The sequence below is a fragment of the Ostrea edulis genome, chromosome 9 (genome assembly GCF_947568905.1).
Source record: "Ostrea edulis chromosome 9, xbOstEdul1.1, whole genome shotgun sequence".
Taxonomy (NCBI): domain Eukaryota; kingdom Metazoa; phylum Mollusca; class Bivalvia; order Ostreida; family Ostreidae; genus Ostrea; species Ostrea edulis.
In genome coordinates, this window is record NC_079172.1 from 3,786,474 (window position 1) to 3,803,401 (window position 16,928).

The window sequence follows — 16,928 nt, forward strand, 5'->3', positions numbered from 1 at the left end:
GCATCATATATCTTTAAAGTTATATAGAAAATTCAAAACAACTAGACCTGTCAAACTTAAAAATAACAAAACAAGATGGAATTATGCCATTTATGAACCTACTTCTTTGTGTATAAAATAGAGAGAAAATAAGCCAAACTGCAGATTTGCTGTGTTGACAATTATTGCTTTCGTAGTATGTCTGTGTGATGGATGGGATTCGGTATACAACAAACAAAAATACCAGAATCGTATACAAATTTTTGTACTGCTGTCATTTTTGTTAAGAGAGATTGTTGTGGATGAGAAATCTCACATGAAGTAAGGGTGTCGTAATATGAAATCTCTGAAGCAGTACAAAGATTTGTGATGCATGAAGCCTATGGTAGCGGTGTATATCCTGGCATGTTTTATTGTTGTGTAGTTAAACATGAAGTAGAACCACCAAAACCAACAGCTGATGATGATGACGATGTTTTTGTTGATGATTCATCAGAACCTATATCTCCTACCACTAATGGCTCATCCAAAGGTTTGTAGATACTAGTTCTCCAACAACACTAATGGCTCATCCAAAGGTTTGTAGATACTAGTTCTCCAACAACACTTCTCAAGGGGTTTTTTTAATATTTGAAATTCATTTACATAAATTCCTTTCACAGCATTGTACCAATGAATACTCCCCCCGGGCCCAGCACATGTAATTCTCATCTTTTCTAAATATTATGTTGTAATTCTCTTGAAAATTTGAAAGGTTTTGTGATGACATGAGTGGTAGTGACATTTATTACTGAAATTTTCCTTTTTTAAAAAGTATGATAGAGTAGTACTTTCTCCTTGTACCAGTTTCTGTAGATGTAATTAATTTGACTTTGTTCTGTGATGTAAGCTCTCTAAGTTCAGACAATTCTGTGTATCTTCCACTGTTTATGTATATCATTTAAGTGATGTTTATTTTTTGCATTCAGATGCCTATATTTACACTAAAACAGCTTTGCACGCTTTATATACCTTGTATGTTAGAATGCCATTATTTTCTGCTTTTTAGTTACCAGAAATAAACGATACTCTCAGAGCTCTCGTGGTTCATCACGAGAGACCAATGTGGACGACATACTCAACTCTTACGGGAGCCCCAGCAATAACAAGGGTTTGTGTCCGAACTTCTTGTGGTTGATGGTTCCTGACTTGTCATTAACATCAGTGTTCACCAAACTGTGATGACCAGACAAGACTTATTTAATTCCTCCAGTCTTAATGTCATTCTTAGAAATCAATGAATTCACTGTATTGTATTGTTTATTGGCTTTAAGCCTTACGGCTCATCAGCATAATACATATTCCATTACAAAGTATAAACAAAACAGATGTCTACAGTATGAAAAGTGGAGTGAATTCATTAAACATAACGGAGGGCTTGTCTGGTCATTGCTTCTTGATACTCTTTGTAGTAGAAGTAGAAAGAGTAACAAAGAGGGGAGTTATCTCAGAAATTGTAGTCTCATGACCTTCATATTTGCACAGTTTTGACATGGAGTATGTTTGAGTTCCAATGTTGTACACTTCTTTTCATATTTTGCATTTGCACATTTGATTTTCTTTGAATTGTTTAACTCTGGTTCTTGCATATTGTGTAAATTTCATCAAGAAATGACTGCACAAACATCTTATTTCAATCACTGTTGCATGATGGATAAAAAGAAATATGAACTCGGGTAATGCAGTCATTTGTTGACCTTGTATGTTGTAATCTGTATTAATACAATTTGATTGGATGTTGTAATCTGTATTAATACAATTTGATTGGATGTTGTATCTCTGTTTTGCTTTGCATGTAAACAGAATCTGAAGAGCCCAAGTCATCACAATTACAGCGCTCTGAGTCCACTCGAGAGCCGCCTCGTAGCCCAGAATGTAAGCAGCTGACCCATCCTTTATTTAATTCACATGAAGTAATCAAGAAAACTAAAGTCTCAATGATATTCTGTAGAAAATGAGTCAAAAACACTAATTCTGAGTTAGCAGTGAAATATTATTTTGTATAAAAATACTTTGTGATTATCAAAAACTGCAAATGACATATTCATTTGAATAATTGTTTTGCTCAGTGATCGATGAGTTAAAACAGAAGAATTTTGAGCGGTCTAAATCAGACCGCTGGCCCCGTGGTAAGTGTTTAGCCACGCTCTTACAGATTTTAGCATGCTTTGCACTGACACTAGTAGATATCACTCATGTCAAATAACAATGCTGTTCATGTTTCTTGTCTAACAGAAAGGACCATGAGGAAATGTAGTGGTCCCAGTTTTCAATTTTAACATCTTATTAAATTTCATTTGAGGTTTGATGGGAGGTACTTTAATTTTTACAAGTAAATTATCTAGTACAGTTCAAATTATGCAGATAATATATTAAACAAGAATTTGTTAATTAGTGCTTACAATAATTTATGGAATATATATTGTAATCAAATATTTGTATCATTTAAGATATACATAATCTTGTAATTGTTTTCATTACGACACAAGTTTAGTGCTTGTATGATGGGCAATAAACAGCTTAATGCTTCAGTATATGAAATATTTGTTGGCATTTTACAGAAAAGTAGATGGTATATCATTGGGTTTTTTTGTTTTTTTTTAACTTTTATATGGGCATTCAAATGGGAATTCAAAAGCATGTTTGAATACTTATTTCAATATAAATATCAATTTTCTGATAAAAAAAAAATGTGTAAAACTAATGGATCATGTAAAATTCTGTAATTCTATGTTTTGATATCTGGTTTAATTTTCTTTTATATATTTTCCATGGTTGATATCTGTAGATCACAAAATCAATGGTGATGAAAAGACAGGATCTCCATCAAAATCTGACACGCTAAAGTCAACAGACAGTGCGAGCGGAGGGGAAACCTTAGAGGATCACAGCAGTAAAGAGGTCAGCTTCAGTTTGGTCAAGTACACCACGCAGGCCAAATCAATCACATTAAACATACAACTTATTGAAGTGCACCATGTGGGCAAAATTAATCGCATTAAACATACAGCTTATTGAAGTACACCATGTGGGCAAAATCATTCACATTAAACATACAGCTTATTGAAGTACACCACGCTGGCAAAATCAATCGCATTAAACATACAGCTTATTGAAGTACACCATGTGGGCAAAATCATTCACATTAAACATACAGCTTATTGAAGTACACCACGCTGGCAAAATCATTCACATTAAACATACAGCTTATTGAAGTACACCACGCTGGCAAAATCATTCACATTAAACATACAACTTATTGAAGTACACCATGTGGGCAAAATCATTCACATTAAACATCCAACCTGGTGAAGTAAACTAAGGGCTATTCCAGAAATAAATACATGGGGGGGTCGGGAGGCACCTTTTGTATATACCAAGCACCCATAAAAAAAAAATAAAAAATTACCCCATGACCCATCAAATTAATAAACTCATTTTACAATGACCCATCTAATAAAAAAAACAAACTAACCAGACCCACCACAAAAATATTTTTAAAAATGAAAACGGTACAAATCTCGCGAGGTTTTCGGGACAAACATTCTAGTCAATGACGCGGTAATGCCTGTGCGACATTGTATCACAGTAGTTCTGAAGAAACAATGTCACATCAACAATCAAAGGCATCTATGGTGGGAATGTTGGAAAGATTGGGAGTCCAAACGATGCTATTATCATGAAATGGGTATGGATATGTTTTTCCACGAATCGTTCGTCTTCTAATGGAGCCCCCGCCCGGAGGCCTCTATCACCATCACACCGACTGATAAATATAACGCATCGGTACCCTCGTATAAATTAACTAAGGTTTTGCCTATTTTTATTAGAAAACGGAATACCTATTGGTTTCAAAATATTCCCAAAATCGATGCACTGTAAACTGTAATAATCTACAGAACAGAGTTCGCCGCCATCACGTCCAAAGGGACCCTACTAAACGCGCCTCTAATTTGAAGAGTGCCGTAATGGAAAGTTATGCGCTGCAAAGAGCGACAACTCGAATAGTTCTATGTTACTTCCGATTTCGAAAGCAGCATTTCGAAAGCACATTTTCAATTTTCCCTCCGACGTTTTGTAACCAACACGACAAGAGCGACTATAAAAATATTCTGAAAACTCAACACCCACGTGGCACAAAATAAAACAATAGAAACTACCCATTACCCATAATAAATATTTTTTTAACAGTCCAACCACGGACCAATTAAAATATGAAAAAATACGACCACCCACACAAAAAAATAACGTTTGCCGCCCAACCCTCCCATTTGATCATTTCTGGAACAGCCCTAACTTTGCATGTACAAAATGACACATTATTACATGTAGAAATTGACATATCACATGTTTAAAAAAAGTGTAAAAATTGATGTTAAAATATCAAATTTATTTTCCATTCTAAAACTGCCTTTTACAGGGATCTCCAACTAAAGATATACCATCACCAACCAAGGACAAAAAGAAGAAAAAGAACAAGTTCAGAATGCCATCTTTCTCCAAGTCGAAAAAGAAGGAAAGCAAAGAAAGCACCATCTAAATATCCCCTGATGCCCGACATGGACCTTCATCCTTCCACACTGTTTTATCCAGAGGTTTCGTGCAGTGGTTCATACTGGGTTAAACCTAGACAGCAGAAGCTTGCCACTTGAATAATTTGCTTATCATTCATATTGACAGTGTGTAATTTGTTGCACAGGTCTATGAATGCGGAAAAATCCTGCTTTACCCATTTTGAACACAATTGCAAAATGTACTACTGCTGAAAAGACCACCAGTACCAGCAATACTTTGTTTTTTGCACTCATGGACTATTTGGTTTCACTGCAAAGTTTATTCAAATAAGTGAAGATGTTGTGCCTTTGACAGCATGTGAAATTATTCTAAGCTTCCATGGAGGAAATGTGCTTGAGCTATATTTTATTTTCACTCCAAGTTTCGAGGTTCGTTAAGTAGTTCAGGAGAAGAGAGCAGGATTGTTGTTTGCTTGTTTTGCCATAAAAGCAGTGCGGGAGGATGACAGTTTTTGGGCTGTGTCTATGTGGGTTTAGCCATTCTGTAATTCTTGTGTATGTTTATGCAACTCTATGCTTATCTTCTCCTTCCGAGCTTTTTTTTTTTCGAGGAAGCATTTTTCACATTATGATCGCAATATTGCATGCTCTTGTAATTTTTTTTTATATAATAACCAAATAGTTATTGTTTAATGATTAAACTTATTCACAGATATAACCATTGTCTAGAGAAGGATAATATATATGTACAATGTTAGGAATGGTAATAGAAATTCATACAATGGATTGTACATTTGTCATATTTAACTTACAAGAGAAATGTCTCGTCTTAATGTCCTAGATCTGAATGTTTGTTGCTGGCTCACAGAGGCTGTGTCTGCTCATTTTATCTACATAGATTGTACCATTATGTAGGGGCGTTCTGGAGAGGAGTTGTAGTGGAAGTCTCCCCACAGAACAGCTACTCAAATGGAGGAAACATTTTTTTAAAGAACATTTATTGATGTACATTTTTACAATTTTTGTTGATCGAGTCTTTAGTATAGAGTTGTCCTAGCTATATGCTTTGAGTGTTGTGCAATTATATGGGAAAATCTTATTTTCACCATTGTGTTCTCAAGATGCTGCAATAGATGTAGGTTGTAGGTCATCTTTGGTGCAAATCCCTTTTCTCCCAACCAAGGACACGTTGGGTATAGCTACTATCAGATTAAATGAAAACAAAGCATAGCATATTGAGAGTCTAAAGTCCAAGGAAAAGAAGTATACAAGTCCCAAACTTTGATGTAATTGCTCAACAAATGATCTTATAATTTTCGTGTACATGTTTTTTGAGAAGTTACTATATATATAATACTGTCAAGAGGTAAAACTCTAGTATTATTCCCACTGATAATTGGGGCATTAAAACAAAAGCCATATCAGATTTGTCTATTTCTATACAATAAGTTGGGACAGCAAGAAGTAGATACTAACCATTACTTATTGAATTTCACTGGATATTGTCTTTTTGTTTTGTACTTGTGAAGCACAGAGCAATTGCAATAGAACTGTTCCTGTTTTGTTCAGTATGTATTTCTTGTATCTGCTTATGGACTATCAGTGTGGCATGTAATATGTCAAATATTTTCAGCCTTTTTGCAAAGTGAAAATTATGATATTTTTGCCCTAAATAAAACATGTATAAAGTTTTTAAAATGGAAGGCATCCATTGGATCTGTTTGTTTGTTTCATTGCAGTGTATTGCAGGAAGAATATTGGTGAATTATCCATGTAAATATACCCCGGAAAATTGTCCTCCCAAGCTTTAATGTAGCATGCTACTTCGCTTTTGTAACTTATGGTCTACAAAAGGCCAAAGGCTAAGACAAAAACATTCCCAGATTCTTGTAAATTGCTTGGCATTTTGATGTTTTCTTAATATTCTTCCAAGGGTTTGTTAATTTTTTTTCTGAACTTGTAAAGGAAAGGGGGATATTGACTGGCCTACAAATTTTGAATGTTTTATGTTCATTTGTGTTTCTTTTTTACCCAAATTAGTCCTGTGATTTTTTTTTATTTGTTCAATGCCATGTATATAGTCATTTGTATGAATACAACCATGTGTAAAAGAGCCTTAATTAATGCAGAAGTAATTATATTTACCGCTATCATGTCAGTGGAGTACTGATTACACTGTATGTGCATTCTCATTTTGACTGTAGAACAGAAATAATACAGATTCATGGTAGCTTCTTTGTGTGTTGTTTTTATTTTAATGAAAGAAGGTTCACTGTAAAGCAGACCCAGAATGAGTGATTGATTGATTGATTTGAACATATTTTATCGCATAAGTGCATATTATATGAAAGATTTTGAACACAAGTTCTCTCAACTTATGGGGTTCTCACCTGGAGGATTATACAATGGTGGACATTAGAATGATGAAATTGGATGGTTTCTCAAGTGTCTGGAAGCAACTGCATGCTTGAAATTTACCTGGTTATCAGTCCTTCATAGTCCTACATCACAAACCCATTGTTCTTGGCAATGAAGGCAAGGGTAGAGAGATGAACCTATTCACTATAACCACTGCATGATTTTAATCGGGTCAAGGTTAGAAGTTGTAATCTAATCGGTAAGCAATGAAAAGTATTTTTCATTGAATTTTCAGTTTAAAGTATATGTTATGGAGTTGAGTTTCGCATCTGGCAATAATCCACCCCCTGGGGGCTATATAACAATCATTGTTGTCAGAAAATGCGGACAATAATTGTTTTGTCATATGAAAAATTAAATGACCGTCAATATTTTATGGAGGGGGCCAATATGACTGATGTATATTGCATGCACAGAGCATGTCTCTTATCAGTTGACAGATTAAAAAAAAAAAAAAAAAGACGCGTTTGTGTGTGCAACAACAGGTTTTTTCTCTTTCCAATGTAGTATACTAGCATCTTTTTTTGCTTTGTAAATCGCTGACAAGAATATTATGTCATCTTGGTACAAGTTAATCTATTGTCATAGCACGTGGTTTGATCTCAAAACGTAAACAACACACCGGTCTGTTCCGCTAAGATCAGGTCCTGAGAGATGGGACATGAATGCTTTGAAATATGAAAAACTGAGGTAAGAATGTGTTTTAATTTTATATAGGCTCTATTATATTTCAACCATCGGATATCCTAAAACCGGCAGGGAATTAACCCGTGAGGTCATCCTTGATCGAATTTCCTCAGGTCTGAAGTTTTTGCTGCTGTTCAGCCGGCAGCCAGTTGATTGCATCATCAGACCTATTGACAGTTTATACACGTTTATAACCTTGACACCTGTAATACTTAAGATTTTTTTTTTTAATGACAAATATATCTATGCAGCGTCCATGAGAAGGTCGTTGATCCAATCAAAATAAGTTCAGGGTTATATAGTGTGAAGTGGAAGCGAAGGTCGAGTCTAGTAAACATTATGCAAATGTTGGTTAAACGCTGTGCCAGTTTTTAAAAAGTTTCCAATGCACACACTTTGTTTAACAGGTAAGAAAAACAGTCTTTAGTCTAGATAATTTAATTTTATAGATTAGAATGATGGGGTAATCTTTACCAAGGTAGCATGCATATTTTTGTGCTTTTGAATACACATTTAACTTATGGTAGAGTGATGGAAAATTCGTGGTAAAGTACTCGTGCAATATGTACTTTTAAAAAAGATATGTGTTATTGTAAAAAAAAAAAAAAAAAAAAAAAAAAAGTAAATAACTTGTAAGATTGACAGTTTAATTGTGCAGTGAAAACAAAAATCACTGTAATATAGGTACAGTGGAATTTGTGCTGTCTAATAACCATTATATGGGTTTATTGGAAACTGTGAAGCAGACAGAGCAGCCATATCTGTTCTGTGTTGCCCCCTGTTGACATTGATTAGTTCAAGCTGTGTTTGATTATGTAGTAGTTAGGGCTATATGGACTGGATATCAGCCTGAATAGCTCAGTGGAAATTAGAGCACCTGACTAGTAATGCAGGGGTCCTGTTAGAATGTGACTGGTTTAATTAATTTAAAAGGGACACCCACCCCCCCCCCCCCCCCCCCCCACTAGTATGTCACTCACACATAAAAAAAACCCCAAAAACAGCCATCTTGGATCTAACTCCAAAGGTGGTTTAATTCAGTTTCAGAAATAACCAAACATCCCAGATTCATAGATTGACTGTAACTAAAAATTACACGCAATTTGAGGTTCTTTCCAAGTCAAACTGGCTTTCATATAAATCAGGTATACATTGATATAGCAAAACAAGAACAGAAGCTGAGGATACATGGGGTTTCAAGAGAGACAGAGAGAGAGACAGCCACAGAGAGAGAGAGCCAACCACAGAGAGAGAGAGCCAGCCACAGAGAGAGAGAGCCACAGAGAGAGAGACAGCCACACAGAGAGACAGCCACAGAGAGAGAGACAGCCACACAGAGAGAGAGACAGCCACACAGAGAGAGAGACAGTCACAGAGAGAGAGAGAGAGACAGCCACAGAGGGAGAGCCACAGAGAGAGAGACAGCCACACACAGAGAGAGAGAGGGAGAGACAGCCACAGAGAGAGAGACAGCCACAGAGAGAGGGACAGCCACAGAGAGAGAGAGACAGACACACAGAGAGAGAGAGAGAGACAGCCAGAGAGAGACAGCCACAGAGAGAGAGAGGGGAAGAGGTTTTAAGGAAACAGCCGGTTCCACCTATTCCATTGAATATCAAACTTTTCCTTTTCACCATTTTTATAAGAAATTTTTGTGTTTCATAAAAAAAAATCATTTTTATACCCCGTGGAAGACCAGGACGTATTATGGTATGGCGTCGTCCGTCTGTCCGGACCTTGTGGGCAGGATACAGACTGAACCATAAGCCCTAGGACTTTACAACTTGGTACATTTGATCACCATGATGAGAGGAAGATGCCTATTGTTTTTCAAGGTCAAAGGTCAAGGTCATAGTATCACTTATTAGGAAAACCTTGTGGGCAGGATACAAACCGAACCGTAAGCTCCAGGATATTATAACTTGGTATATTTGATCACCATGATGAGAGGAAGGTGCCTATTGTTTTTCAAGGTCAAAGGTCAAGGTTGTAGTATCACTTTTTAGGAAAACCTTGTGGGCAGGATACAAACCGAACCGTAAGCTCCAGGATATTATAACTTGGTATATTTGATCATCATGATGAGAGGAATGTGCCTATTGTTTTTCAAAGTGAGAGGTCAAAGGTCAAGGTCGTAGTATCACTTATAAGGAAAACCTTGTGGGCAGGATACAAACCGAACCGTAAGCTCCTGGATATTATAACTTGGTATATTTGATCACCATGATAATGAATTAGCTCACAGAGGCCAGTGCTAACTTCACTAAAATATGAATCCCACTAAAATATGTTTTCTGGAGCAAAATCTACGGGCATATTATGCCACGTTGGCGTTGCTCTTGTTGATATTGCATTACCCACACTCGAGGGCTTCTCAATGCATCTTGCTGTATAGACATAGTATTTAAGCCATAATAAGACAATAGTGTTTTGTATCATACTATTATTTTCAATAAAACCAAGGATAAAAGATTTTTTTGTAATAGCTATTTGTAAATCAGTCTTATCTTTTAGAGAGTGTTCAAATTCTGCCTGTAATAATTGTAAAAAGTCACATTACCACAGAATATATTTTATTGTTTCCTCTTCAGATGGGTGGGGTTGTTGTTCAACTTATTGGGCTAAATGCGTATATTTTAGTAGCCCACAACTGAGCTGTTATTTCGAATATTTATTATGATACATGTAAATAATAATGTGTTGTCTGTAATAAGTAGTAAATCTATGCTGTTTCAATCTCTTATCATTTATGGTGGCATATTTCTGCCCCATACATGTTCTTGAAGTCAGTCCCGTGGGGTAGAATAGGTCCTCAGTACCCCCTTGCTTGCCGTAAGAGGCGACTAAATGGGGTGGTCTTTCGGATGAGACCGCAAAAACCGAGGTCCTGTGTTGCAGCAGGTGTGGCACGAAAAAGATCCCCCCCTACTCAATGGCCATAAGCACCGAGCATAGGCCTAAATTTTAAATTTTACAGCCCTTCACCGGCAGTGACGTCACGTCTCCTTATGAGTGAAATATTCTCGAGCGGGACGTAAAACAATATTCAATCAATTTTGAAGTCACTTTTTATACGCCCAACAAAGACGGGACATATTATGGTATAGCGTTGTTTGTCCGGACCTAAAGTAGGCAAAATGAACCGTAAGCTCCAGGATCTTACAACTTGGTACATTTTATCACCATGATGAGATACCGGTAGATGCTATTATTTTTCAAGGTGAAGGTCATAGATTAGTTAATAGGAAAACCTTGTAGGCAGGATATAGACCAAACTATTGGGGCTAGGACCATCAAACTTGGTACACATACTCCCCATGCCAAGTGGAGGACACCTTTTGTTCTTCAAGGTCAAAGGTCATAGTTATAGTATTACTTAGTAGGAAAACCTTATAGGCAGGATGCAGACAGAACATTTGGGACTAGGACCATCAAACTTGGTGCACATACACCTTATGCCGAGCAGATGATGTCTATTGTTAGTCTAGGTTGTAGTATCACATAGTAGAAAAACCTTGTTTTCATTACAGACGTAGATATTGCCCTGAAATTTAGTCACAAGAATATTAGTTCAGTTAGTTTTTCAGCTGGATTGGTGCACCATGACGTACTTTGGCGGTAAAAGTAGGTCAAACACGTTTTCAAGATTTAACCTTTGTCATATCATTTACCCCATAAGCATATGTATTCCTTGTGACAAGACACCAAACTCTCTTACTTTGACCTACTTTTAGAAAATTTGAATATAAGCCATATCTTTCAAATCATAAAAGGTACTGTTTTTATATTAAGCGTGTGCATTTTGCGTGAGAATACCTTTCAACGATAACAGATTTTATGACCTTCTGACCTTGACATTTGACCTAGTTTTTGGAAATTTAAAAAGAAATAAAATGTCTTTCAGTTCCACTTTGTTGTAATGTTGTAATCCAGGGGCATCAGTGTTTCACAAACACGTCTTGTTGTGTAAATGAAAGAAGACAAAATTTTCATAGCTATAAGTTTACTGAGTTGTTGCAGAGTTATAAACTAGAATAGGAGAATCCAGCCCGTGTGACATAGGGAGATCCTTAGTTTAAACTTTTGTTTTTAATCAAATTCACTGACATGGAGCACCTATAGATATATAAAGTTTGATGCACATTAGATGATATTACATTATGTCAAGGTGTGATATATTTTATATTGCTGTCTCACCTGAGGCACATTCAGTACCAGTGTAGGAAACAAGCAGTTCACTGCCTCTTGTGCTGACAACAGGGTACAGCATTGAAAAGTTTGGATATTCAATATATAAATAAAAGTGTTATTTATTGGGAAAATGTTTGCAGGTATTAAGTTTATTTTCTTATTTATTAACTTTTAGGGTGAATGTCCTAAGGAAATTAATATAATGGGTATATCTGACTATCATCTGATTTGATTTAGTAGTTTATCAGTGATAAATAAGTGTAGTGAATATCTAATCCGATATATTTTTAGAAAGTCAATATTTACTTGTTTTAGCCGGTCATTTATACATCATGATAGCTTAATATGTAGTACATATTCTTGTACTATGCATCAGCTGTTGAAGCGTCAAGACAGAATGTGTGTGTTTTATTATTCCAGATTATCTTGATTGATCAGATGATGTATTTTGAATTGTTATGTAATTGATTAATTGCAGATAGAAGGGGATTGTCAGGACAATGACTACCCAGAGAGCAACTGACCCCCTAACCCCCAATATGCAGGCTGTGTTTGCCAAGTGGGAGGGGCAAGGTCCCAGAACTGGAGGTGGGGATACAATGGGAGAAAGCCAAATTAAATGGGACCAGGTCGGACAGCTGGCAGAGAAGATAACGCAGGAAGGAAGATCAAAATGGAGAGAACGATATGGGGACAGTGTCCGCCCAATGGCTCACAGGCGAGCAAAGCAAAGAAGCAGGAGACAGGCAACTCTGTCTACAGAAGAGGTAAGAGTAGATTAAAGAATCGCGGAGAAGTAGAACAAAACTCATCTCCGTCCTTCACTTGTGTTGCTCTAGGAATTACTCCCGTTCAATCATTTCTCTCTGTTGCTCTAGGAATAACTCCCGTTCAATCATTTCTCTCTGTTGCTCTAGGAATAACTCCCGTTCAATCATTTCTCTCTGTTGCTCTAGGAATAACTCCCGTTCAATCATTTCTCTCTGTTGCTCTAGGAATAACTCCCGTTCAATCATTTCTCTCTGTTGCTCTAGGAATAACTCCCGTTCAATCATTTCTTTCTATTGCTCTAGGAATAACTCCCGTTCAATCATTTCTCTCTGTTGCTCTAGGAATAACTCCCGTTCAATCATTTCTCTCTGCTTTCCTGGCCTGAATTTTTCGAAATAGTCAGAGATTTTACTTAAACTTTGACTGATCAAATAAAATTCAAACTTAATGAGATTTGAGAAATCCAAGCTTGAGAGAGGATAATGTATCTCATCAGGTACTCGGGCAGTCTGTCAGCCCGTCACACAAACTTTATCTTGGTCCATAGATTTTCAAATTCTTGCACTTCAAGCTTCATATTTGTTGTGTATATGTTGTTTATGATGCTATGTTTTAACCGATACTAACTAAACTGATGCCCTGAAAATAGAAACCTGCAGTGTAGGCACACAAGTCTTTCATGGCAGTCTTTGTTTGATATTTTGAATTTTTTAAAATGAAAATTGGGAGCGTGTATTAGATATTTCAATGATATAACTATAGGTGACATCCAATGTGATTGCTGAGTTTAAGAGTAAGCCTATCATTACACCGGAGACGTTGATGGTGACTCGGCCGTACACAGGAAAAGTTTGCTCCTGTATGCCTAACAGTCGGGTAAGAAGAATGAAAAGCTGTATATTGGATGTTTTTGTCACGTGGAAGATTCTATGATTTTCATCCTTTACACTACCAATGCGTAGTGTCAACATCAGTGACCTAATAGACTTTATTCTGATTTTAATCTACATATTTACAACAGGTTGATTTCAACACAGTCGAGGCTGTAAAAATGGGTTTCAAGAATATTCTGGATTTAGAAATGAGGTAAATAAGTTCATGAAATGTAATATTTCTTATGTTAATGGTTTTTAGATATTTTTTTTTTTCATTGTAATTCATTAAAATCTATTTGTTTATTAAATCATGAAATATCATATAAAGAAAAATGATAAAGCTTTCAAAGCACATTTATTTTGATTAAAAAAAATAAAGCAATTGTAGCATGTTGATTTTGGTATAAAGAAAATGATACAGCAGTTGTTATTTTAGTAAATCCATGGTTGATCGCATCCACCAAGAGTACATACTGACCTCAGACTTTGTCCTTGGCTGATATGGTCAATCTTATCACATTGTAGTATGCTCTGTTTGGGTCTTAACCCCATTACCACAGCTAGGTTTGATACTTTGTAATTGTAGAGGGAAAAATTGGAAGGAGAAATATTTTACTAACATTGTGTATGCTGTGAGAAGGCAGACGAGTTATGTTTACCCAGATGTCAGTTCCGCCGTTCTGTGTCATTCAAGGTGAGAGTTGTCCCCCTTTTATATTCTTGACACAGTGCACCAAGCCTGAAGCGTATTAGTCCATGCCCTCATGTATTTTCAAAAACTGAAATTTATTTTTTAAATAGCATCAGTTTTGAAATGGTTAGAGTTGAAAACCAACAAATGCTCCCAACCCGAGAAGCCATTGTAACACATATGCATTTTATGTTCTGTGCAGTTTTCTGCGAGTGCCATCCCATTAGGAAATGTGGATAATTTGTTGAGAAATTCTGTGTGTCCATGAATAATTTGTAAAATGTGTTATTCCAGGGTACGTGAAGCAATATGTCAAGAAAAGGCTGAGTCTTCAGGTACTGAATGACAACCTATGTATTTGTATATTTGGTTTTGCTAGTTATGTTTGATGTTTCTGTGTCTCCTAATCTTAAAATGAATATGTTTTTTGATAAAGATGGGAGCAAGAAAGCAATCAGTCCACAAAAGAGGGCAAAAAGAATCTTGGAAGTCATGAAATCCACCATTACTGGGAAATTTACAGGGTAAGACTAATGGAGTTACGTATATTTTGTGAAACAGAGATTTCAGATCTGTTGTTCTAGCTTAGAACCTTGTTGAAAATAGATATCAACTGTTTGCTGAATTTAAAGTGCCAATTTTTTTTTTATCATAAAATACTGTATTTAGCACTGTGCCGTGCTTAGGCTTGACTAACAGAGACAGTGAAACTCAATATGTCAAATTTTAATTTGTGAACATACCGGTGACCAAAGTTGACTAAATTCATAAACAATGTTTGAAGTCTATTTAATGATACCCAATAGTGGATTGATTGAAAAGGACGAGAAATACTGTGGAGTTCCTGAGTATAATCATGAAAAATAGCATTTGATATCGATACGAGAGACTGCAAACAGTGCTTCGATATAAGCAATATTTCAATGATATAAGTGATATTCGAAATATCTGGTATTGAAATGCATAAAGAAAAAAAGATTTTATGTCCTGGGATGAATTTTTATTTCTGAATCGGTATAAACAATATTTCAGTGAATTCATTTTCAATGCTCTTTTTGATATCGTGATGAATTTTAAAATTGAATTGAAGTTTTGCACTTGTTTCAGTATTGTTGCATGGATACTCATAAAGATTTTCCCATCACTTTTGCAAGCAATTTTGGTTCACAAAGGCCAAATGGACGTTGTCAAAAAGGCGTCTGAGGTAAGACTGGCTGATAAGTATTGGTAGAATCAGACTGAATTTCAAAATGATTCAGTTTGAATTTCCATGTTACATTTCCTTTATAGGATACAGGATCTGACTCCTTGACCATAAACTGAGAGCAGAAGTCAGAAAATCCATTTATAAGTTGTGGAAATCACTTATTTACTGGTATTTTGAATCATATCTCAAATAGCATCTCAGCCTGGGTGTTATTAACTATTATTAAGAAATATCAATACTAATTGGATTAGATCAGTTTGAAATTTTGTCATGGAGTCTTTTCTCATGTTATGGTCACGGAGTCTGGTGTCTGATAATGTGTAGATTTTAGCTCATCTTGTTTACTGTTCTATTTGTACACGTATGTCAATCAATAGTGAAAATCATGTACATTGTACTGTTTCCTAACATTATGTCTACTTGTTATAAACCAGAGAGGCCTTCCTGTAATCTACTTGCCACTTCATCGCAGTCACCTGGACTATGTCCTCCTTACATTCATCTTCTGGCATTACAAGATCAAGTGTCCATATGTAGCAGCTGGCATCAACCTTAACATTCCAGTGTTTGGGTAATAGAAAAAAAATCAAAGCACTGATAGTACTGAGAGATAAATAAATTAACATCAACCTTAACATTCCAGTGTTTGGGTAATAGGAAAAAAAATCAAAGCACTGATAGTACTGAAAGATAAATAAATTAATATCAACCTTAACATTGCAGTGTTTGGGTAATAGAAAAAAAATCAAAGCACTGATAGTACTGAAAGATAAATAAATTAACATCAACCTTAACATTCCAGTGTTTGGGTAATAGAAAAAAAATCAAAGCACTGATAGTACTGAAAGATAAATAAATTAATATCAACCTTAACATTCCAGTATATGGGTAATAGAAAAAAAATCAAAGCACTGATAGTACTGAGAGATAAATAAATTAATATCAACCTTAACATTGCAGTGTTTGGGTAATAGAAAAAAAATCAAAGCACTGATAGTACTGAAAGATAAATAAATTAACATCAACCTTAACATTGCAGTGTTTGGGTAATAGAAAAAAAATCAAAGCACTGATAACACTGAAAGATAAATAAATTAATATCAACCGTAACATTCCAGTGTTTGGGTAATAGAAAAAAAATCAAAGCACTGATAGTACTGAAAGATAAATAAATTAATATCAACCTTAACATTGCAGTGTTTGGGTAATAGAAAAAAAATCAAAGCACTGATAGTACTGAAAGATAAATAAATTAACATCAACCTTAACATTGCAGTGTTTGGGTAATAGAAAAAAAATCAAAGCACTGATAGTACTGAAAGATAAATAAATTAACATCAACCTTAACATTCCAGTGTTTGGGTAATAGTTTTTTCGTAATAGAAAAAAATATGAATAAATTAATGTCAACCTTAGCATTCCAGTGTTTGGATAATGGAAAAAATCATAAATAAATTAATAAATTGGGTCTCATTAGGTGAATATGGTTTTCGGGTCGTTTTTTTTTTCTTGAACAGAAAGACAGACTATTTTTTTTTTATTTTGGGAGGGGGGGG

The 16,928-nt window shown here is 35.5% G+C and overlaps 2 protein-coding genes across 43 annotated transcripts in view; both read left to right on the forward strand.

Moving 5' to 3' along the window:
• Positions 1–6,767, forward strand: part of LOC125660444 (protein hu-li tai shao-like) — a 37,703-nt gene extending 30,936 nt beyond the window's left edge. For 12 of the 40 annotated variants that reach the window (XM_056148263.1, XM_056148264.1, XM_056148258.1 and 9 more), the window contains 6 exons: positions 404–511; positions 1,028–1,129; positions 1,822–1,893; positions 2,088–2,147; positions 2,807–2,919; positions 4,439–6,767. In XM_056148263.1, coding sequence (XP_056004238.1) covers positions 404–511; positions 1,028–1,129; positions 1,822–1,893; positions 2,088–2,147; positions 2,807–2,919; positions 4,439–4,558 — 575 coding nt within the window. In that variant the 3' untranslated portion in view covers positions 4,559–6,767. Of the gene's footprint in view, positions 1–403; positions 558–1,027; positions 1,130–1,821; positions 1,894–2,087; positions 2,148–2,806; positions 2,920–4,438 lie in introns of all 40 variants that reach the window. The other 28 variants (XM_056148295.1, XM_056148291.1, XM_056148296.1 and 25 more) reach the window with 10 other exon arrangements.
• A 641-nt stretch (positions 6,768–7,408) lies between these two features.
• LOC125660443 (glycerol-3-phosphate acyltransferase 1, mitochondrial-like) overlaps positions 7,409–16,928 on the forward strand; it is a 19,349-nt gene continuing 9,829 nt past the window's right edge. The window contains exons 1-9 of one of the 3 annotated variants that reach the window (XM_048892274.2): positions 7,409–7,640; positions 12,307–12,595; positions 13,362–13,475; positions 13,621–13,685; positions 14,061–14,168; positions 14,460–14,500; positions 14,602–14,689; positions 15,273–15,369; positions 15,807–15,943. In XM_048892274.2, coding sequence (XP_048748231.2) covers positions 12,329–12,595; positions 13,362–13,475; positions 13,621–13,685; positions 14,061–14,168; positions 14,460–14,500; positions 14,602–14,689; positions 15,273–15,369; positions 15,807–15,943 — 917 coding nt within the window. In that variant the 5' untranslated portion in view covers positions 7,409–7,640; positions 12,307–12,328. Of the gene's footprint in view, positions 7,641–7,828; positions 8,045–11,172; positions 11,262–12,306; positions 12,596–13,361; positions 13,476–13,620; positions 13,686–14,060; positions 14,169–14,459; positions 14,501–14,601; positions 14,690–15,272; positions 15,370–15,806; positions 15,944–16,928 lie in introns of those variants that run through there. The other 2 variants (XM_048892275.2, XM_056148257.1) reach the window with 2 other exon arrangements.